Below are 23,760 nucleotides of genomic sequence, written 5' to 3'. Positions count from 1 at the left end.
ATAAAATGCGTTTTTTGACTCTCCTGTAAAATTTTAAAATGTTAGTTACCCAGCATTCACAGTTAGTGCGAGTTCGCGACGAGAAGTGTACAAAATATGAACTGTGAATGCAGGGCAAAGTCTTGCTGTGAGACCGACGACATATTTAATTTTTAAAAATAACCTTGTGGTATCTCTGCGTGGCGTCCATATCGAACCTCAAGCTGGCCCAATCCCTCCTAATCTCCACTTCGACGCGCTGGTTCAACCAACTCAACAAGGTCATAGATAGGTTAACGAAATCTTGAAGATCGTTCAAGTTACGCCGAGTTTCATCGTAACGTAACTTCCATTTTTAAATTCATAAGAGATCATCAAATCATTTAAAATAAATTATGAGACTATAGATGAAGGGGGGGGGGTTGATAAATTTATATTTATACATATAAAATAGACCGGATTACCAGACGTTGCTTCAAAATGCTAGATATTAAATGAATGAGTGAGGCTCTAATTGCACAACACTTATGTGACAAGTTTAAGATTGAATATGTTAGATAAACTTGATCATAAATTGCTGTAAAATAAATAAAAAAACCTCGAGGTTGGTATACACGTTTTTTTGATCCAAATATTCTTGATGAATAATGGCTTGGTGCTTTGAAGCGTTGGTGTGAGAATTCATTTTATCACATAATTTGACCTTTTTATTTTTTTAAAATAAATATAAGTTGAACATAATACAAATACAACAAAAAACCTTCAAAATTTTTAATCGATTTTGGTATGGAGGAAATTAGGGGGGGGGGTGGTTAAAAATAAGAAAGTAGGGCATGTGATTGATAATAAAATTATGATCAACTTTGATCTCTTCGATGCGTTCGAGCTGAGTCAGCAGCTTTGACAAATGCGTATCTTCTTTATTGAAGTTGACGACAATGTCTTCCAATTCAACGATATCCAGATTTTTGATTAAATTTTCCAACCAAATCTTATTAGGGAAAAAAATATTTTTTATCATTATTAAAACAATAAGCACATGTATTAATGGTTTAGTAACTCATTTAAGGAATCACGTGTCCCGTCATAAAATAATTTTGTTCAAATTTCTCTAAAACATGAAAGATATACCCCTCCCCCTTTTCCCAAATATATTCGATTTAGTATATGTTTTCGATTGTCGACATTCGTGTTAATGAGTCGATCGTTCAACTCAAACCGACCTCTATAGAAGCTTAGCCAAGTTTTTAACGAAAAAAATTAGGCTCCGCCTTCACGCTAATTAAGTGTAAAGATTTAAACCGTTCTATCACGTAACGCTTCCCTAAATTGCCCCAAAAAATTTTGGTAATCCTTGTAAAAGGGAAGTGCGTATATTTCATTCGAAGAATCAACGATCGCCTTGTTATTTTCTGATTTGGACGTCTTCAGCTCAATTCGGATTTGCCTATCGTGGGATGATTGATTTGAAATGACGATTTGTGAAGGGGTGGGATTTTTGGCCCTTTAAAATAAAATAAATAGTGTTTTTCAGAATTGGAAAAGAAAGGAGAGATATATACACTACCGGCCATAAATTACTGCCCACCCTGCACTTTTATATAAAAAAATTAATAACTTAAAACTTTTTAACTTATTTGGGTAAAAGCGAATTGATTATTTAATTTAAGATATCTAGACATGTTTAGAAATAAAAAACTCGGAATTTCTATAAATCTTTCTATGAAATTTTAGCCTTTGAAATAACATTTCAAAAATGACCAATTTAGTAAAATAGAGTTATTAGTTTTTTTCAGCAACAATTTTAAGTTGCCCATTGTTTTGGAAGAAAGTCATTAATCACATTCTAATCTGCTTATTAAGACCTATTTTTTATTATTTTAAAAAAAATTCCTAGATTTTTTTTTGTTTTAAATCATTGTTTAAAGAAACTTTCAGTCTTTATAAATTTAACGAACATTCGACCAAAATGATAAAAAGAAAAGAAATTTCTATTCCAACTAAATGCAAAATAATTAATTTACACATAAGTGGTAAAAGTAATCGCCGAATTGCCAGAGAATTAACCCTAGCTCGACGAACAGTCGGTTGTATACTTAAAAGATTAGGCAACATTTATACAATATCGAATCCAAAGAGGCCTGGAAGACCCCGAAAAACGACTTTAAGCGATGATAGGTGTATAGCAAGGATCAGTAAACGCAATCGACGCCTTGTCGCCTCAGAGATAGCTGCGGAGATTAATCTAAGTCGGTAAAACCCAATAAGTGTCACAACTGTGAAAAGCTCCTAATGAGCTTTGAACTTTATGGTAAGGTAGCTGTCAAAATGCCACTCTTGAGCAAAAAAAATAAACTCAAGCGATTAGACTTTCTTTCTTTCAATTTTGGACATCTGCCAACTGGTACCACGTCTTATGGAGTGATGAGTCAAAATTCGAAATCTTCGGTTCTATAAGAAGGCAATATATCCGCCGCTCAGCTGGAGAGCGATCACTGCATAATTCCTACATTCAAATTCAGGGGAGGGTCTGTTATGGTATGGGGGTGCTTTGGTGCCGGGCAACCGCCAATAATGTCAAAATTAAAGGAATCCTTAACAAGGAGGGATACAGGCAAATCCTTGAGGACCATGTGATTTCATCAGGAAAGTGTTTGATAGGGAATAACTTTTTATTTCACAAGATAATGACCCAAAGCATACATCCAGGCTATGCAAAGATTATTTACAAAATCTACAATAACATAATATTCTCGAGTTGATGACTTGGTCATCCCAGTCTCCCGATCTCAATCCATTCGAACTTTTATGGGATCACCTTGATCGACAAGCGCGAAAAAGCCCACTAACCTCTCATTCGCACCTTTTCAAAGTATTGAAGAGAGAATGGAACAATATCACTTACGAATATTTAAAAAATCTCATAGAAAGATTACCAAAAATTTTTGCATTATTAAGAATAAAGGTGGTGATATTGATGAGACCAAAATTTGATCTTAATTAATTGCTATGTCTTTTATTTTTTGTAATTTTATGCAATAATATGTAAACTTTTAAATAAATTCGATAAACCTCATATTGTGTGTTATTTGTCTTATTTTAAGAAAAATGTTAAGAAAATGCAGGGTGGGCCAATCATTTATGGCCGGTAGCGTATATATTCAATGTTATCAATTTTTTTTAAATTTATTTATTATTTATAATTAATTTACAAAAGTAAATTAAAAGGGGGGGGGGGGGGTTAAAACGCCTTCTTTCTTTCGTAGAAATTTTTTTTAAAATTTATGTGTCAATTAAAAATTTGAGGTATCAGTTGAAAATTTCTGATAATATTTATTGATAAACGTTAGGAAATAAGACATTAGTCTTTATCTTACTTATTTTGTATAGGTGCAACAAGGAATGATAAAAAAAGGTCAATAAATCATATTCTTAATATAAAATTATATATTTCTTTTAAACTCATGCAATCTATCAATATATAATAATCAAAATATATCGACGTCAGAAGAGGGGATTAGGGGTGCTTAACACCCCAAAAAATAGTTAAATAAATTTAAAGTTGCCAAAAAATTTATTGCACTTCTTTTTTTCTGAGATTTTTATTAGCACTAAAAAATTAACTTTCATTTCTGTATTTGAATAATAAATAATTTGTTCACTTTTCGAATAGATATCGTAAATTTTGGCGTTTTTTCTCTTCGAGAATGGACAAGTTGTCCCAAGTTTTTTCGATGTCGAGGGGATTGGTAGCTTTGGAGAAAATGGTCTCCCACTTGTGTTTATCGCAAAATGTCGCAGCGAATTCCTTATAAAAAAATTAATTTAAAGATTTCACGTGAGTTTGCCCATTTTTGATTCATTAATTATTTAAAATATGCTTTTTTAATTTAAAGTTACCCTTCCCTAAAATAAAAAGAGATTATATATGTTTACCTGGTTCCTGGGCTTAAATCGCGAAAATAAAAATCATTAAAAATTGGGAATCTCACTTATATCAGCCAGAATATTTTCAAAGCGATATTGAATAATTACTTCCCTATCGTCTATTAATATTATTTTCACTATTGCTTAAAAATTTGAAATCAACACGAGATTCTCGCTTTGAATGATTAAATCTATTCCGTTTACTTTCCGTATTCGTAGGGCCGTTGGAGTGCCCTCCTATATAATACAACCCAACCATATTTTAAGATTGAATGTTACTTGTTTAATTTTTGCCATTTTTGTTGTAAATTTTTTTGCGAATAGAAATGCTTTTAATTAAAAATTTAAAATACTTTTTTTTCCTTGATAAATAAATGAGCACTTTTATTTCGGTATTAAAATGATATATGGATGATGGGGAGGGGAGGGAGAGCTCTTCAATAATCCAGCCAGGATGAAATGGTTGAAATTATAATAAACTTGTAGTTCTTCGTATGTAGCGTATAAATCAGATTTTTCAAATTCCCGTGGTGATCTTTCGCGCTTAACGAACCATTCGAGCCCGTTGATTGCTTCCTGTTTGTTTATTTTGTTATTTTTTTTTAAAAAAAAATTTAAATCAACTTAGGATAGAACGAGAAAATAAATCATGAATTTTTAACAAGTACATCGATCATTTACATTTTATTCTTTAGTATGTATATGTAAATTTTATAATTTCATTGAAGTAACATTTATAACTTCAAAAAAAATATAAATATTAACATGGCCATGATATGATTAAAATAGTCCTCACTAATTACCTTGTACTTTTTCTATGAAAAATAAATGTAAGGTTTCTTCAAAATAAATATTTAAAAAAAGATTGAAATATACAAAAATAAAACTTTTTTTTTAAAAACAAAATATTCAATAAAACTCGAATATTTCTAAGGTTAATATCCTTTTATCTTATCGAAATGCTAGGAATTACCTGAACGCATTCAGGTGTTAGGCTGACATCGTATTTCGTCATAAAGTTTTCGGCGTTATTGAGCCATAGCACGAAAGAGGATACCCTTTTTTCGTAATCAGATATCTTCAACTTCAGTTCCTTTTTTTTATGGTGAATGATTGGCAAAAAAAAATCATGTGAATTTTTTTAATGATAAATATTTTATTCATTTTTATAAAACTTAATAAAAATACAAAACATTGAATAAATTAACGTAAGATGCCTTTAGCTGATTGGCATAGTGGACAAAATAGATTTAAATAAATTTCAGTTCTGTCTTACTAATAAATCACTAAATCGCGTTTTTTTTAAAGATTCGAAAATATTCTAGATTGAATGAATTCAAGTTTAGATTAAAGGGCACTTCTTCCTTTTTCATATGCGGCAAAAAAATGTTTGTAAATTTGTCAAGGTAAAATTATATTTTCTTCGAAGATTGAAGTAGTTAAAATGTGAGAATAAATTAAAATATATCTAAACGTTATCTAAATGTGCATTGGAAAAAGCCGGTGTCTCCGGCATAGCATCGTATATGGAGGACACGTAGGTAATGATAGATCTTTCGTCCGGTTTCTCGATATCAACATCTGATATTTTTTAAAAATAATAACGTAAAATTAGTAAATCATAATGTATGTAAAATCAGCTAACATAAGTCAGTTTTCAACAAAATATATCGGAACGGAAGGATTAAAACAAAAAAATGTAAGAAAAAGAGGTAGACATACAATAACATAATAACGAGTTAACTCGATTTAGCGCGCTATTGTGTGGCAAATAAAAACTTAAAACTCTTCAATTGTTTTTTCTATGGGAAGGACAGTTTTAAATTCTCCCTAAAAAAATTTTTTTGCTTGTTTATTTACAATTTTGTATCTATTCCATTAAGTGAATATATTTTATTATTTTAATATTTTAATTTTATATTGGTTCATTTGTAATGTAATTAATTAGCACTTATAATTGTAATTTATATAATTTCTTCTTTTTTTTCATTAAAATGCAAACATTTGGTTTGAAATTTTATTTTAAAACCAAACAGATGTTTTATTTTACTAAAAAAAGGACAAAAGCACTTGAGAATATATCATTTATTGAGCATTTAAAATTCGATATAAACCCACCAAATATGGATGGAGTTTGGTTATATATTTAAGTATTTAATTCCTATGAAAAGATTGCATTTATTTTTCAAGGGGGTGAACATGCTTTTCCTACATACTTTTTAGGAGGAAGTGAAGGGGAAGGTAGGGGGGGTGCAAGGGAATTAATTTTATATTTTAAGATGATATTTAAAACACCGGAAGCGAATATAAGATATAAATAACCTTCAGGATCCAACAGTTTAGTAACCCCAAAATCTTTTTGAGCAGCGTCAAAGGCGTGCTTAAGCCTATCCATGGGCGCAAGTCTTAGCAAAGCTTTTATATCAACCTGATCTGGCCTAAATGTAATAAGAATAAAATGTAGAACACATAATTATTAAAAGTATTTAAAAACAAAAAAAATGAGCATTATTTATTTTTTAGTTGTGGGGCAAAATCAAGATACAGAAATTCGACAAGGAAATAGTTCGGTTACAAACTCTGCTTCCAAGTAAAATAACTGCTACAGATGATTCATGGCTCAATGTTTATGTATAATACATCTTACAATCATGATGGTTGAAGAGGTTAAGCATTTTGGCACAAAAAAAACTAGATGTGCTGGTAGCAATTTAACTCCTTTTAGGGATGCTACTGATATTTTTTATATTTATTTTAAATCATTTTTCGGAATGTTATCATTTCGTATTTGGCACATATATATTATTTGTTAAAGGCTATTGCCAAATGATGGTTAATATTACTTGAATCGGTGGAGTATGTAATTGAAGGCCATGCCATCTTTCCAACTTTCGGTAAAATCCTTGACCCTGATCCTTGAATAAGGAATCAAAGTGGATTGGACCCAATTGAGAAGCGCTTCCTTGGCAGAACCGGCATCTTGGTTTTGACCATTTGCGACTATGTCGGATATCTTGAAAAGAATAAATGGTACATTTTTTAAAATATTTATTCAATTTATTTTTTACGAGGTTTTGAAAAACAATACAAACATTTACTTCAAAGAGAAAATTATATGAGCCTTTATTTTTGATATAAAAAGAATTTTTTTTTAAATAATAAGTTGTTTTTAGAGGGAAATAAACAAAAATATTTTACCTCAGTATCCTATAATCGCAAAGCAAAAAAAAATAGATATTGGATTATAAATAGGTCGATTTATATATATCGTCGGTTGAGTATTATAATGTTCTATTTTTATATCCCTTGTTCAAAATTTTTCAGGGGATCATTTTTAAAATATAAGTTTCTTGTATTTTAAATAAATGATAACGCTATAACATATAATACTCTGCCGACGATATATTATACAACAAAATGCACTTTAAGTTTAAAATGATGATTTTAATGAGACAAAATGTTAAATATAGACTTGCTCATATTTCAAACTTGGAAATGGAGAATTATAGTCCAGATCAGACCCAGGGTCAATTTCTGATTTCCGTCGACAATGTCCTCGCTCCTGATGTTAACCAGTTTAATCTAATTTCGTTTTTTTATGAGGTAACGTTTTAAATGTATGATTTATTTTGTAAAAAAATATATTTTTAATCCTGTGAAAAAAACAGATCTAACGTAAAAAAGAGGGAAAGAACCATTTAACTACATTGTAAATTTTAATATTTCAAAAGGCGGGAGAACGTTATAACCGGAATAAGAGGGCTAAAATTAAATTATTTTTTTTTTAAAGAGGCCTATCATTTTTACCGATCGGCATTTCAAGCAATCGAGGGCTATTTGCACGTTTTGCAACATGTGAAATCGTAGGCACCCTTTTTCGCGAGGCTAAAGTAAAACAAATTGGACAATATATTTATCGGTTAAACAAAAAAATATATATAAAATAGGAATGTCAGTTATGAAATTATCTTACGAGGTTGGATTTGGATAGTACTTCCAGAAGAGACAATAAATTTTCCCCATCTCTTAAGTCTTCGTAGATATGGTTCACTTTTTTGCCCACCTAATTTCGGATGAAATAATATTTTTTGTATTTTATCAATAATTATAATTAGATATTTTTTTTATTATGATAAGTTAAATCTTTCTTTTAATAAACACTATATTATAATAGTGATCACTTTTTTTTGGCATCAGTTTCGGCGGTATTGACGAAAAATGGCTAAAAAAGAAGTGATATCAGCGTATCCCTGTTTATTATGAATAGGGCTTAGATTCGCGGTTCTAACCGTCCGATTTTGAAAAAAAAGATGCTTGACTCCTCATTCAGAGTGAGCGCGAATTATTATCCGCAGCGAATTCGTTAACTGGAGGGGTAAGTCTTCGTCCAATCCGAAAGGTTCTTTTCTTGGAATAATGTTTTGCATTATATCAATGAAGCCTAATCTCTCATTTCTATTAGGTGAGGCATAGAAATTTTCAATTATTGTGGGTCTGAATTGTGTATTTAGGTAAAGAAGACCACATCTTTCAGAGATGGGTACGAATTTGGTAATGAAATTTTGTATTCGTTTATTTATTAGGAATAAAATCTTGGACCAAGCTGTTGAAAGTGGTAACTGGGCAAAAAATTTTATAATCATTGAAATGCAGTGTTATTTCCTGGACAGTGGGTTTCTTGAATGCCTATGTCTAATTTCTCCGCTTGTAACATCCATAAGAGGACAGTTAATTCATTCCATTTATATTATAGGCAATTTGTAACTTGTCTGTGAATTTGTCCTCCATTACAGCGGAATATCTAAAAATTTCACCTGTAATATCTTCCTTCCAATTACCCCTCTTCAATAAAATATGGAAAAGCGGAAAAACTCCAGCAGAATGGAACAAATGCTTCTTATGTAATTTCCCTAAAATCAAAGTTCCATAAAAATATCAGATTATCGGGGCGTAGCCCTTACATACTGCGTTTCAGATTTTTATGGTCCTCTTCAAAAATAAAATTATATCATCCACATCCCACCTTTTCTCCAAATACATATGCGCGTATAGACCAAGAAAAACATACAAGAGCCCATATTAGACCTGAAATGCAAATACAAATTACTCTTTTACTTCATCTTCGTAGATTTCTGTGGGGCTTTTGACAATGTTAATCATGAAGCTCTAGAAAACGCTGTCAGAGTGTGGCATAGAACACAACATTATCTACATTTTTAAAAATTAACTACTTCAACCTATTTGCATGCTTCAAAATCAATAATAAAATATCCCCTTCCTTCAAAAAGTTATAAAACAGGGTTGTACTCTATCGCCACCTTTGTTTAACATCATAATAAATAAAATCATTAAAGGTGCCCATTAAATTTTATTTGAAAATAACTATTATATATCATCGTCTCTTTATTTAGAAAATATCAAATTACAACATATATCATTATTTAATTTTTCAACAATTTCCTGACTTCTTGAGCATTAGTCCTTTACTTGCAAATATTATACTGAAATTTAAAAAAAAACAATACTTAGACCATATATTAATTAAAAATTGAATTATTTTTATTTGGTTTAAATCGCGAAAAAATATTTTTTTTTTGTATTTTTGCCAATCCTAGGACAAGGTCAGAAAAAAGTAAATAACCCGGCAATTAAATATAATCTATATTATTGGTAAGGTTTTCTTGCTCATATTTTTGATCATTAATCTTGGATTTTTATCTCAAAACATGGTCAAATCATCATTGACAGAAATGTGGCACATTATGGGTTTATCAATGAATTCTGATATTTTTTGATAGTAATTCAAGAATAATGTTTTTTAATTTTAACCACTCATTAGTATAACTAAAAATATTTTGGGTTGGGCCTTTTATTTTAAAAACTGGGTCGAGCAACTTTAGTAAAAAAATAAAACTGGCCTGGAAATAAATCCCGAGACCTAAAAATTTTGTCATTTGCATATCTCTAATTTCCATGTTATAAAATAGGTATTTTGTCATGTCTCCCTTATAATTTCGCATATTCCCCCCCCCCTCATTTTTTTTGAAGAAATAATAATTAATAATTACCTTTTTAAGATGCTTATTGACCCATTTAGTAAAGGTTTTCTTTTGTATCGCGTCCCTTTCATCTGTGAGATAACAAAAAAAGAAAAATAATATAAAATAAAAATAAATAAAACAAATCGACTAATCTAATCAATAAAAAAAAATATTATTAATTTTATAAAATAAAATGTAGAACAAAAAAGAAACTAATAATTATATAATAACTATGTCGCAATATGATTCTGTATGTGTGTGTAAAAACTTTTTTCTTGATGAAAAAAAAGTAAATTTTGACACCAGAATTGAAATAAAGAAAAGAAAGTAAAATATTCTCTATATATTTTAAATTATTTTTTATCTTTCTTTTTAAATATCAGCTGGTTAAAAAAAATTGTTTTAAAACAGTGTAGTGTGGTGGTTGGCAAGATTTCTTTAATTAAAATGAGATATATTATATTTAAATGTAATAAAAGTTTGAGGTAAAAATTTTTTTAAAATAAACATTGGGGGTGATGGGAATAATTTTTTTTATGTTTATATTTTTTTAAGTGTGCAGATTGGGGGGGGGGGGGTCATTTATAACAAGGTAATCTGAGAAAAGACACCGTAAACAAATATTCCAATTTAAAAAATATATATTTATGCTAAAAAAAGGGATTAGCTCGAGAATGAAGTAATCCACCTAAATTATAAAGAAAACAATATCTATTAAAATGGGAGGTCTAGTTTCTTTTATACATAACCCTACTTTCAAGTTAGCGCGTATTCGTGGTGAAGTATACAAATCGGCCGCGAATTCGCGATAACTATGAATGAGGTTTAAGGCTACTTTTTGTAAGCAATAATGATTTAAAAGGCAAATGTCAATATACATAAAAATGATACCCGAAATAAATTTTACTCAAAAATTTTTTGTTAGCAAATTATATAACATAGACTATAAATATATAGCAGAAAATAAGAAAATAATCCAAAATTGACAGTGCTCTAACGTCGCCAAAAATTAATATTTTCATCTAATTTAATTAAAATTTCTTCAAAATTAATTCAAACATGGTAAAAAAATATATTCGAATTAAGTTATCATGCCAAATAATACACTAAATATTTATAAAAGGTCTTGTAGTTAAGAAATCGATTTAAAAAAATATATTGAAAATTCCTTAGAGAGATGGTCAATATATAAAATTTTACAAGTATTTTTCAGCAAGGGATCAATAAGAAGATGGACACCATGAAAAAATGGTCATCTTTGGAGGACAGCAATAATGGAAAAATATATATCTTTAAATAAAGTGTTTTCCTTTATTCGTCGTTATTTTAAGGAAAAAATAATATTATGCTTATTCCAAAAAAATCACGTTTGCACAATTAAACGTTTCCATAAATAATCTGTTTAATCGAACATTTAGAATAAAAGCATTACACTAAACAACCATTTGGAATATTATTGAATTCATCTAAATTAAATCTAAATGCTTTATATCTTACATTAAAATTTAGTCGATACTGCCTCAAGGAAATCTAACATACGAATCGAATAATTGAATGATTCGTATTCAAAATATATGGGCATTAGTCGCATTCGTCCATAAGGATGATTCAAAAATTAAATTTTATTTTTTAAAAAAAATTATAAATTGTGGTATAAATTTTTACAAAATAAAGGGATCCACAAGGAACATGTTAAATATTAAAATATATATAAACAATTTAAAATATTTACGAACAATTTTTTTATTATTATAGTAATCGAATTTTCGTAACGAATAATTGCGTTATCCGTAAAATGCTAATTGAATAAATGATTTTAGATAGGTCATTAGGTGTGTTTCTCTAATTTAATTTGTATTGATATAAAGATGTCTATTAATTGAGAATTGGGATATATAGTAAAGTGGATTAACATAATTTCGAAAAAGACCAACCAAATAAAGTCCTGTTGATAAGACAATTGTAATTCTTAATAGATGCCATCAAGTTTTCTCCAGATGTTAGCGTATCAGCACTTACGGCGTGCTAGTGATAGGGTGAGGCAGGGATTACGAAACTTCCTAAGCCAATGACGATATCACTATTTAGAAAATTTAATCACCTATTCCCTCCCACCAAATCATCCCTCCTCCGTCCCCCAACCAATATTCAAATGACGATAGCGTATTCATAACTGCATATTTCAATGGTAATAACTTCGAAGAAGTCACTGGGATGGGAGACTTATCCCCAAACAAGGAAATCTCTATTCAAAAAAGTATGGAACTTAAGTTTCACTAGGACTTGAGCTCCCTCTAAGGGAATCAATGAGGTATGCGTGGTAAAATGTTTTCAAAAATATACGTTTTGCCCCCCCCCCCAATTAATATTATATAGAATTGTTTAATCTTTTTTATATTCATTACTATATAAATATGAAGGAAAGATGAAATAATTAGATTCGTAATTATGCTTAGATGAAATTAATGACAAGGAACATATTTATAAAATATATTTTACGATCCGTGTCAACTGTTGAATATTTCACTGATATTTAATTCGATTTGTAATATTTTAAAAAAAATTCTAAATTTTTAAAAAGTTTCTCGGTAAATGACAAATAAAATATAAAAAAATCATATGATTTTGTAGGGTTGGTGTCGTGCTAAGCAGGAAGTATAATTTTCGATATAATTATTTTATCCTGTTTAATTAATATTATTTCTGTTGATAACAAAATTAATTTAGATACAGTTTATAAATATTATTTATTATATTTTATATAATAAAATATAAATGTTCAATCAAATATTCGAACCGGTTGTAACTAATATAGGTTCAGATCAGATAAAAATAACGGTTCATGGTTCGGTTGGCAAAAATAAATCGGTAGGTTTGATTTCTTAAAACAAGGTTCGAACCTTTTCGCATGAAAAAAAAATTATGTGAAAGAAGCATATTTTTAAAAATCTTTTCACCATTTCCCTAAAAAAAACTATATTATACAATTAAAATTTCATGATGCACAATCACCCAAATAAGGAAAATATATAAATTCTATTGCTGATAAAACTGTATTTGCGTAGTTGGCATGGCAACATCAAATAGAAATATATGTGAATATCTAAAAATACTTAATATTAATACTTATTAATCAAAATGAGAATTAGGATATCAAAAATTTCAACCCAGTTCATAGACATTTTAGATCTGTTCAGGTTTAAGTGACAAAAATATTAACGGTTCAAGTTAGGTTTCTTAAATAATAACGGGTAATACCGGTTTATCAATTCGGATCCCTGAAATATTGTTAATATTAAAATTTTATTATATTAAATTTATTATAAATGAGCAAATATTGACTTAAAATATCTTTACTGGTAGTTAAGAATGCTTTATTCATAAATTCAATAGGGAAACTGATGCTTAATGTAATAAAATGACTGAATGCTTGATAAATAGCTTTGTTTTAGGAATTATTCTCCTCCAGAAAATTTGATTTAAATTTTAAAAAATCGTAATTTAATCGAATAAATCAATTTCATTTTTTTACAAATAAAATCTTGATTTTTTACCAACTCTATATGATTGGGATTCAAAAACTAAAAAAAATATAATCATGTGATTTATTTAAATATTGGGCTTTATTTTTCCTCCCTAAAAGATATTTTAATGATATATAGATTTATTTAAGGTTGAAGAAAAAATAATAAGCGCGGAACAATGACAAATGATGAATTCCTATTGGGTCTGATACTAAGTTACAAGGACAAAATATAAATTATCAATCCCAGGTTTTGAGCATATTATGTAATGTATTCTACTTTGCAAGAATTATACTATTATACATTAACCCCGAAAACATATTAAGTCAAAACTTACACTTAGTCTTTAAAAACAAAGTGCGCCATTAATATTTACATTTTGAAAAAATATATTTATTTTTTTTATTAGGAAACAAAAAAATTGTGTAAAAATGAATTAACAAGCGTGTCGCGAATTCTCCGGAAGAGGCCAATAACAATATATATAAATAAATTTTCCATTATATATCATTAACGATCTCATTTTATTTATTAGTGATGTGGTAAATTTAATTTTATAATTAATTGATGAATTTTAATATTTATTTTACGAAAAAAAAGCAAAATAATTAATTTGTTATTTTGAGAAAGGAAATTATTTCGATCTAAAAGGAATGGTAAACAAAAAAAACCAGGCACAAAAATATGCCAATTTTATGCATTTCCAAAAGTTTATATAAGCTCTAATTTGACACTTAAAATATCTTTCCTTAACATTTTATAAATTAGTTTATCATGTCCACTTTTGTAGAGGTAATATTTGCCTCATCAGTAATGAAATATGGGCATACTTAAACTAATGTCCGACAGGTCCGGTCCGTAAAAATGTTTTACACATGCTATCCAGCCTGAAAATATTTTCGCCTGTAGTTGGCGCCGAACTTTACTTATGATAATTAATTAAATTTATCAAAATCACTGCGCATATATTTAATTTTTTAGAAACTCATGACATGTCTAGAGAACCAAATTAAATATTTTACTATATAAATAGCGGACTACTATAGGTGCCAAAATTTTGAAAACATTTATACTATATGACCATTTTTCATAAATTCAAGATGGCGATCAATGACCGCTCAGTTAACTTTAATATCTTTGGAGGCAGTGGTATTTCCTTGAAGAATCTTGGAAAATATAAATACTATTTATTAATTAATATCGCATATATACTATACATGCTAAAAACAGGGCACTATCCTATGGATATAGGGTAAACTTGGGAAGAAGGGTAACTTTAAGAGAAAGGAAAGTGAAAGCTGTATTCTCATTAAAAAAAGACATTCTAATATTAATAACCGGTATCAACAAACTGAGGAATCTCAAAGTTCAGAGGTAAATGGTTATCATAAATTAGATTACTTTATTTTTTATATTATATTTAAAACCATAATTATTAACATCCATCACTGATAAAATTTAATAAGTAAATGAGAAATAGAATGTTGTTTAAAGTTACATACTCCCCATCTTTCAAGTGACTTGCTTAAAAATGATTGTATCGCATCCTCCATCTAGGTAAAATATCATCCTTTAATACGCGGGGAGGATGAATAACCAAACTAAAATGGCCTCAAAAATGTCTCGGGCCAACAATTTTTTTTTTGTCAAGACTCCAACCTTAAACTACCAAAAATTCTAAATAAACAAGGCTTTAAAAAATGAAAGAAATTTTTCAAATTCCTTTAAATGAAATTATTTTATTTTTAAATAAAAAAAGCATATGTAAAGTTATTACATTTTTTGGTTAAAAATTTTACAAAATATATAATATAGAAAATAAAATATATTAAATTTGGGGTAATAGAGCTATAAGTATTGTATGCAAATTGCATTTATATAGCATGCCATTTTGCATTTTCATAAAATGGAATCCATCGTACCCCCACTCCCCTCCTCCCCCGTAAGAAAATTTTGTTTTTCGTTTTCCAAACTTTCAGTTTACTAAAACAAAATTCAATAGTGAGTTTAAGTCTATATTTATTGTATTCATTTCGAAAGAAATATGAAAAATAGTAATAAAAAAAAATTTAATTATAATATTCAAATCTGTGGGAAAATATTTTTTTTTGGAATCATATTTTTAGAAAAGATAAAAATAATTGCAGTTTGATTCTCAAAATTTTCTTGATCTTCAAAGACTTTTTGCTCAAATTTTGGGCTTTTTAATATTTTGAAAAGAAAAAAAAGTGATAAAAGAGGCTGATAAAATATTCTGTAATAAAATATGTTTCGCAAGTTTTCCAAAGAAATAACAAGTTATCAGAAAATAAATAAAGATAAAAATAGGAAGATAATTTTAATTGTTTATTCAAATTCAGTATTTTTCGGGTTTATGAAACATATTTTTTTTTAAAAGTAAGACAAGATAGTATGTTTTTAAAGGAAAACCATATGGTAAAATTATGTAATTTGGGGTAAATTCCAATTCCAAATGGAAAAATTCACATTTTTTTAAAGAGATGATTTTTATTATTCATTCTGTGATTGGATAGGTGTCAGTGTCATATTGATGTAAAATCAATATGGAGTTCCGCAAAATTAATATTTAGAAATCTATAATATTAAAGCATGGCGGGTAATAAATGAAATTTCATTTCAAAGTCTTTAAGCCCAACCCTTGTTTCAAAAATTTATCTGTAATATTTATTCAGTCATCACTGCAAAAGGTAATATAGCGAAAAGATATTCCTCTAAATGTTATACATCGAAAATATTGCAGGATCATCATACAGCGAGTGCATTACAGCGAAAATGCATTAGATAGAACGTTACTGGGGTCTCAACAACTTTCTAAAATAAGATATTTAAATTGTGATGTGAATATTTTTAAAATATTTTACCATCTTCTTTAAATTATATTGTATGGATTTTCTAGGAAATACGTAAATTAGCTACTTTTTTTCTTTTTTTCAGTAAAATTAATTCCTTTAACTTTAAAAGACCAAAGATCTTTTCTCCAGCATAAAAATTTTATTAGATTGAATGTCAAAAAAATTTGTAGGGCCGGGTCGTACCTTGATTTCGAAATATATTTTTCAAGCCGGTTCGGATTCGGGCAAAAGTAATTTCCAGATTCAGTGGAGCGTGACTTGGTCAAAAATTTAATTATTATTTTAATTTTTTTTCCCTAACACTTTCATATATCCGATTTATTTAAATACTTTCAATCATATTAAATTCTTTTTCGGATCGATCTGGATTAGTGTTTGTTAAATGGCTATTTGAGCCGATTTTTTTTAAAAAAACTGCGTGCTCAATATTTTATTCAGAAAAATATAGCACACTCGAAGTTTGGGTAAATACTATTCCGGCCAAAATATTGAGCTAGCCGTTTTTCAAAATTCGCTCAAATCGAGTCGTTTAACAACACTAATCTGGATCAAGTGTGAGACCGGATATATTTATAAAAAAACAATCATTTGCATTTCTAAGTCGATTAGATTAAAAATAAAAAATTTAAGTCAATATATATTTCCCGCCCAGATACAATTTACTAAATTTAGGTCGTCTTCTTTTTTTGTCAGTCCTCGTATTGGTTGACTTCTTTGACGCTTAAAAAATGCTTGCTTAACCAAGGAGATCTTACAGGTAATCAAACAGCAGAGGCTATATTTTTAAAGAATTTAAGCAAGCAGATGCTGAGGGTTTCCAAAGAAAAACTACTTTTCATTTTTATTTTGAATAGTAAAGCTCAATAGAAAAAAAATTCTAAAGAGCATTCATTACCAGTATCAAATATATTCGTGAAGGGGAGAGTCAAGTTTATCTAAAAAATTCGGATTAGATAACATATTTATCCCATATATAAATATAATAAATCTGGAGGGGGGATGAATACCCGGATGCCGCTGATCCCTTGTTGGTAGTATATAAAACTTGTATTTTTTTTAAAAAAAGTTATAAAAACCACCGATACTTTTCTCAATATTTTTCTTAGGTCTAGAGTTATTGACAATTTTTTTTGTTATTTAAACAATTAGGTGTCAATAAATGACTCATAAGTTAGTCCTTATATTAGTTATTGGTAATTTTTCTAAAAAATATCTTTAGGATACGAAAAAAAATGAATAAGGTCTAATTTACAGCAAACGCGTTATGTTCAAGGGTTGCGTTAATTAACGATATCGAAATCACAGCTGATTTTTTATAGCATTAACAATGACACATTGAAGATCTAATATTTTTTGAAATAACGCTAACAATAGCATAGCATAACGCTCCATATTTATAAATTATGCAACGTACCGCTTGAACATAACGCGTTTACTATAAATTAGACTTAAAGCTAACCCCCATTTCAAAATAAATTTGTAATTTATGGGTTGACAAAAATGCCACATCTAATGAAAATTTTTTTAAAGGTTAGATAGGAGAATAATATATTTTATTTTCATAGATTAAGTAAGAGTTCTACTTATTTTTTTACAAATCGGTAAACTTTAAGTATTATTTTTTTTAATATATAAATAATGTGTATAAAAGCTGATATAACAACTATGATAATTTTTAATAATTTATGTAAATTAGAACAACAAAAATCCTTTTTATTTGAGTTTAATTTAGCATAAAAAGATTCATGTTTTTCGGATAAACTAAAAACCCTCTATACTTTCTTCGAACAGATAATTAAGCATATTTTATTTTCATTAAAGAGTTCAATTCAATATGATAGCATTCTCTAACATTTTCTGTTTTGAACAAGATGTTTTCTAGCACGTCAGTATCAAAAATTTTAATTTTTAGGTTTGGCAGCAGGCCTGATGGATAAGAGTTATGAATTCCCCCTCCCAAACGGACCGGCAGAACATATTAAAATAGTTCTCGTACGGGCCTCATATTAAATTCGAGAAGAGGCTGTGTGGACCGGTTTTGCAAAACTCTAAATGTCGCCATTGTTTTATTAAAGTTATTTTAAATAGAATTATTGTCCGATTTTTGGGGGTTGCCATTTAATTTTGGAAATAAATTTAATGTGAGCATGTGACTAACTAAAGATATTATAAAAAAATTACAAAGATAGATATTAAAAACGCGCGAAAAACAGAAACTTATTTTATCAACATGCGCCTCTTAACGGTGACTTCGAACAAAGAAGGAACATCTTAATTCTCTTTAAAAAAAATCATCTGGGTAAATAAAAAAAAATACATTAAAAAAAATAAGCACCCATTTATTCTATTTTTTTTACCTTTATTTTTGCCTACGGCATCCTCATAACAACGCGCGTAAGTAGTAGAATGGACGTATTCATACATTCATTCGTATAGGAATATCTTTTTAGGATGGATGTAAATAATTTTAGGAATTCGAATCTGCGCGACAACAAATTCAAATAAAGAAATTCTACAACTAATTTGGAAAATTTGAAAAAATGATTTTATTATATATTTTTCGATATTCAAAAAAGAAAGATATTTTTTAAAAAAATAAAAATGTGCGAAATTAATTTTTATTTCGGTGTACTATAAAAAAAAAATATAAAATATTTTATTTAAAAAAATATATATAATATAATAAAAATAAAATAAAAGACAGGTAGTAAAAAAAAATATAATTGTTCTTCTTTTTTGTTTATTTTATTTGTTATTTTGAGATAAAAATTAAATAATAAAAAAGTTTTTTAAAAATTTATAAATACTTAATCTGCCAAGGCCCGACATTTATTAAAAAAAATTTATACCCACTTGCCCAGCTGATTCTTATTAGGGTTTGAAGTAAGCCGACTTGTAGGACTCTAGTTTCCCGTTTCTTTAAAATGAGATAATAAGTTAGTCATCCATCCGGTAAAATAAATAAAATGATTTTTTTTAAAAAAAAACAACGGGTTTGCTAAATACTCTTAAAAAATATATAATATTGTTATTATTCCAATCCAGAGCGAGCAGAGCAGATTCGAACAAGTAACAGGATAAATGGAATGAACAATATTTATGATTATGCTGTATTATAAAAATGGATATTGTCCCCTGCAAACCTATATATCGCTTAAAAAAAATAGTTTATTTTCAAATAAACATTTCGTCTATTTTATTTATTTTTCATGAGACTTTATTTTTATACGAGACACATTACCTATATTATACCTATTACAAGATGATATTTAAAATGATAAATAATAGCATAATTATTATATATTATAAAAATGTCATAACTTGTCCCATAAATAAACGTCCCTCTCTCCCCTTTCCAACACCTTTTCTTTAACTTCTTACCTATTATTTTCCTTTAAACACGTTAAAAAAGTCATTTTATTTTTTTAAAAAAATTATTATTTCGTCTTTTTTTTATTATACAAAATATTGTGAAAAAAAAACTAATTATAATAAATAATAATAATAATAATAAATAAACATTTTATTTGACATTTTCAAAATCGCGAAAAAAATAGTAGGATTGAATCCAACGTATTGAATATATGAACATGTCCATTCCATTCAATTACTCATTCCACAACAAATCTTTTACAATTTCATGAGGTAATTTTATTTTAAATCCGATTCAATTATGTAAATTTTATTTATTTTTTTCTCTTCGCTACAGTGTTGTGGCAGATTTAATGGAAAACATTTCCATAATTTTTAATTCGTTTATAAATAAAATTATTTAACTTGTAAAAATTGATAAGAATTTTATAAATGTTATTTTAACAATTTTTTTGCAAGTCAAATATTTTTATTTTCAAATAAATTAAAAAATATGGAAATGTTTCACATCAAATCTGGTCAACACTGTATTTAAAAAAAAAATATATAATTATATTAATTTTTTTTTCAATATAACAAAGCACCTTATACAATTAAAGGATTATTCATTCATAAGCCATTTGAAATAATTAGTACCTTTTATTATAAATTTAAACAAGATAAAATAATTTTGAAATTTTTTCATCATAAAAAAGTCAATTCATTTTTTTATGAATTATTTTTATAACAACTTTTAATATATAATTTCATTTCGGATAAAGAATAAATTTTTCAAAAGCGGGCATGGCCGAATTTTTAAAAGAAACTATTAATTTAGGGAAAGGTAAATCGAAATAGGTCAAGACGGGTCCACAGCCGAAAAATGAGTGGAAACCTATTGAAAAATCTAATTATGTCGTCGACCAAATCGGGTCGGCCCAGCTGACTATTTTTTATGATTTGTAGGGCGTTATGAACCTGTTGTTGACCTTCAGGAAATTACTGACAGGATAATCATGCCATTTAACATTCAAGTGTTAAAAAACTCGAGCCGGTTTTCAAAATATAAAATCCAGGTAGGGCCAAAAATTGACTGATCCTGAAATCTGTCAGAAATGAGATGGGTCGAACATACATATATTCCATTCAGACTCAGTCGAATTTTAATTTTTATTAGTAATGTATAATGCAGGCGCGTAACCAAAGGAGTGGGATTTCTCTACCCCCCATCGCAAATTTGCCTGTTCTCGTAAATATCATTTTAAGCTAATAACATATTTCCCCCTACACAACCATCCACCCCCCCCCCCCATTTCCCTTAAGAATGTATAGAAAATATCACTATAAAGAAGAATTTGAAAAGATAATTGGTAAAGTTAATATCTTTTTAAAATACTATTTTTTTAAAAAAAAAGGATTTCTATAAAAAATTTAATTAATTGGTTAAAATGATATTTATAAGAACATGGAAATTTGCGATAGCCCCCCCCCCCGGTTATGCACCTAGTCACCAAACACTTAAAACAAATAAAAATAGGGTATTCTAGCTCAAAATCTGTTTTGCCTAAATTAAGCAGCAATAAGTATCAAAATAAGTGGAACCAGGACACAGCCTAAGTTATTTTTATAGTATTAATAACCTTTAAAAAAGATTGCTGAAATTTTAAGTTTACTAGCCGCTGAATGAAAAAGTATTCGCGATGATTTACTAATGACAAGCAGTTTGGAACTAGTGAAGATTTTACCAGAAAGCACAGATAAAGACATTGATGTAATTTCTTTCCCTTGTATAGTTTACATACTATTATTGTATCTATTTAGTTAATAATCTAGGGTTGAAACTTTTATTTTCCATAGGAAAATTCTAAGCCAATCCACAGCGCAAAATTCCCTCCCCCCATCGCAAATTTACCTGTTCTCGTAATAACCATTTTCATCTAATAAAAATTTACCCCCTACACCACTCCCCTGCCCTCTCTCCCAAAAAATGTATACAATATATCATTATATGGAAAAATTAGTAAAAGTTATAATAACGACTATAATTCAAAATATTTAGAATATATGCATTTTAATAAAAAAAATAAAGGGGAAACCCCAAAATTATTTTTATAAATATCTAATATAGCCAGTCTACAATAAGTGGATTTAAAGATTTTCAATAAAATTTATGGGGAAAAACTTGGATATGCCTATGCCAATATATAATAACTGTATAAAAATATGTATTAAATTATATTTTACCAATTGAAAGTCATAATTAATCTGTTATTCGTGTATTTGTACAAAATAATTAAACATGTATGAATTACTACAGCTTCCCTTATTCCATACCCTAGTGACAACAAACCGAGGGCACCAATATAGAGTAATTTTTATTTTTAAGCAAGGTTATAAAATCATATAGTTAAGAGTGTGTGAACTGTACACACAGGCACTAGATGATCCAGCCATTAATTTTGAAAAGACGCGCCCCAGGGCAACTTGAATTAACCGGGTCTCATCGACGCTATTCCCGCAATTTTTAGTTCATGAGTCCAAGGTCATAATAAATTGAGGCTATGAATACATTTTATGGATACCATCGCAACCTATTTAACTTTTCCTCTAAAATATCATTCTCAGAAATTTCTTATTTCATTTAAAATGTGCGCGAAAAATAATAAAAATAAATGATACTTATTTTTCAAAATATGTTGGGTATATTATTATAAATTATTTTCAGAAAATTTTGACTTTTTTTATTTGATCTTTTCGGCATTCTTTAAAAGATGACTGGGTGGACATTTGACCTTTTCTACATAATTACTAAAATTTAAGTTATCATTTTTTTTGCCACAATATTCATAAAAACTTTTATAATCCCCTTATAAGAAACTAATATTAATATCAATATGAAATTATATTGAAAAAAAAATTTTTTTTTTTTTATTGATCGTCAAAATTGACCTAATATTTTACACGTCGATTGAAATAACTAAACTATTATTAAAGGTATTATATTTTATATAGCTTGTAGGAATAAATCTTTTTTAATAAATAATGAAAACTGTATTATTTAAAAAAAAATGATATAATTCCTTTAAATGTATATTTTAATCTAAACAAAAATGTAAAATTATTTTAAAAAAAATCTTTGATAATAAACTTGAAAATTATCATTAGCGTTTTAAAGGTGTTTAATTTTTTTTTAATTTAAGGAGGATGAAAGGGGAGGGTAGTATATCTCTAATTTTGAATCATCTATAATTTTTTTGGTAAAAAAACTTTATTGGACATTCAAGCTATTAACTTATTTTGGAAGCTAGGTTTTGAAAGTTAGAAGATTAATATATAAAAAAAATGTGTAAGAAAATGAATTAAACAAGCGCAAATAGGCTTGCCAGGATTTTGTTAAAGCGAGGAGGGGGCACTATTAGGTGGATTTTTCCCTATAAAGTTTATTGTCGATATCTTAGGGTCCATTTATTATAGTCCTTTAGCTATATTCGATTTTTATAAAAATAATTATGGGTTTTTACTTATTTTTTATAAAAATAATTATTTCTTCTAAAAATTTTGAAATAGTCGTTATTTTAAAAAGTTATTAACTTTTACCTTAAATTCTTCCTTATAGTAATATATTGTATATATTTTTTGGAAGGGGGTGGGGAATTTTTATTAGTTTAAATGATATTTAAGAGAAGAGATAAATTTTTAAAGGGGGGAACTCTCTTTTACACCCCCCATTCTTGGCTACGCCTATGCAAGCACACAATTATCCTTAAAATGAAATCAAAATTAGATTATATCTAGAATCCTTAAACAGATGTCAGTTTCAGTTAGGATATTTTATAGATATAAAGAAAAACTAATATAGGATTTATTGCAGTCAGAATTTAACAATAAGCATTCACTCTCTTCAGTGAACGAGAATCCATTATAAAATTCCGAGGAACCGTTTCCAACAAAATGGCAATAGGGTTGATTTAGGCTTAAATTTTTTGAAATAACCAAAATCAGGACCCCATTTTTTAAACTTCTTTAAAAAGTGGAAACAAAGCCCCTTTTTTGGCCAGATAAAAA

At 28.1% G+C, this 23,760-nt stretch overlaps 1 protein-coding gene across 2 annotated transcripts in view; it reads right to left on the bottom strand.

The window, feature by feature from the left end:
• Window positions 1-23,760, bottom strand: part of LOC135929119 (microtubule-actin cross-linking factor 1, isoforms 1/2/3/4/5-like) — a 69,718-nt gene that overhangs the window by 33,561 nt on the left and 12,397 nt on the right. The window contains exons 1-15 of one of the 2 annotated variants that reach the window (XM_065465627.1): window positions 18,702-18,844; window positions 9,975-10,036; window positions 7,880-7,969; window positions 7,714-7,791; window positions 7,396-7,488; window positions 6,750-6,919; window positions 6,229-6,344; window positions 5,381-5,487; window positions 4,880-4,999; window positions 4,387-4,482; window positions 3,642-3,787; window positions 1,282-1,483; window positions 842-970; window positions 578-682; window positions 164-325 (exon numbers count right to left, since the gene is read on the bottom strand). In XM_065465627.1, the coding sequence (XP_065321699.1) occupies window positions 164-325; window positions 578-682; window positions 842-970; window positions 1,282-1,483; window positions 3,642-3,787; window positions 4,387-4,482; window positions 4,880-4,999; window positions 5,381-5,487; window positions 6,229-6,344; window positions 6,750-6,919; window positions 7,396-7,488; window positions 7,714-7,791; window positions 7,880-7,969; window positions 9,975-10,036; window positions 18,702-18,768 (1,743 nt within the window). In that variant the 5' untranslated portion in view covers window positions 18,769-18,844. Of the gene's footprint in view, window positions 1-163; window positions 326-577; window positions 683-841; window positions 971-1,281; window positions 1,484-3,641; window positions 3,788-4,386; window positions 4,483-4,879; window positions 5,000-5,380; window positions 5,488-6,228; window positions 6,345-6,749; window positions 6,920-7,395; window positions 7,489-7,713; window positions 7,792-7,879; window positions 7,970-9,974; window positions 10,037-18,701; window positions 18,845-23,760 lie in introns of those variants that run through there. The other variant, XM_065465626.1, reaches the window with a different exon arrangement.

This window comes from Gordionus sp. m RMFG-2023, chromosome 4, assembly GCF_954871325.1.
Source record: "Gordionus sp. m RMFG-2023 chromosome 4, tfGorSpeb1-WG-v2, whole genome shotgun sequence".
In the NCBI taxonomy this organism is placed as follows: Eukaryota; Metazoa; Nematomorpha; class Gordioida; order Chordodea; family Parachordodidae; genus Gordionus; species Gordionus sp. m RMFG-2023.
This window is presented reverse-complemented; position numbering and strand designations above follow the sequence as displayed.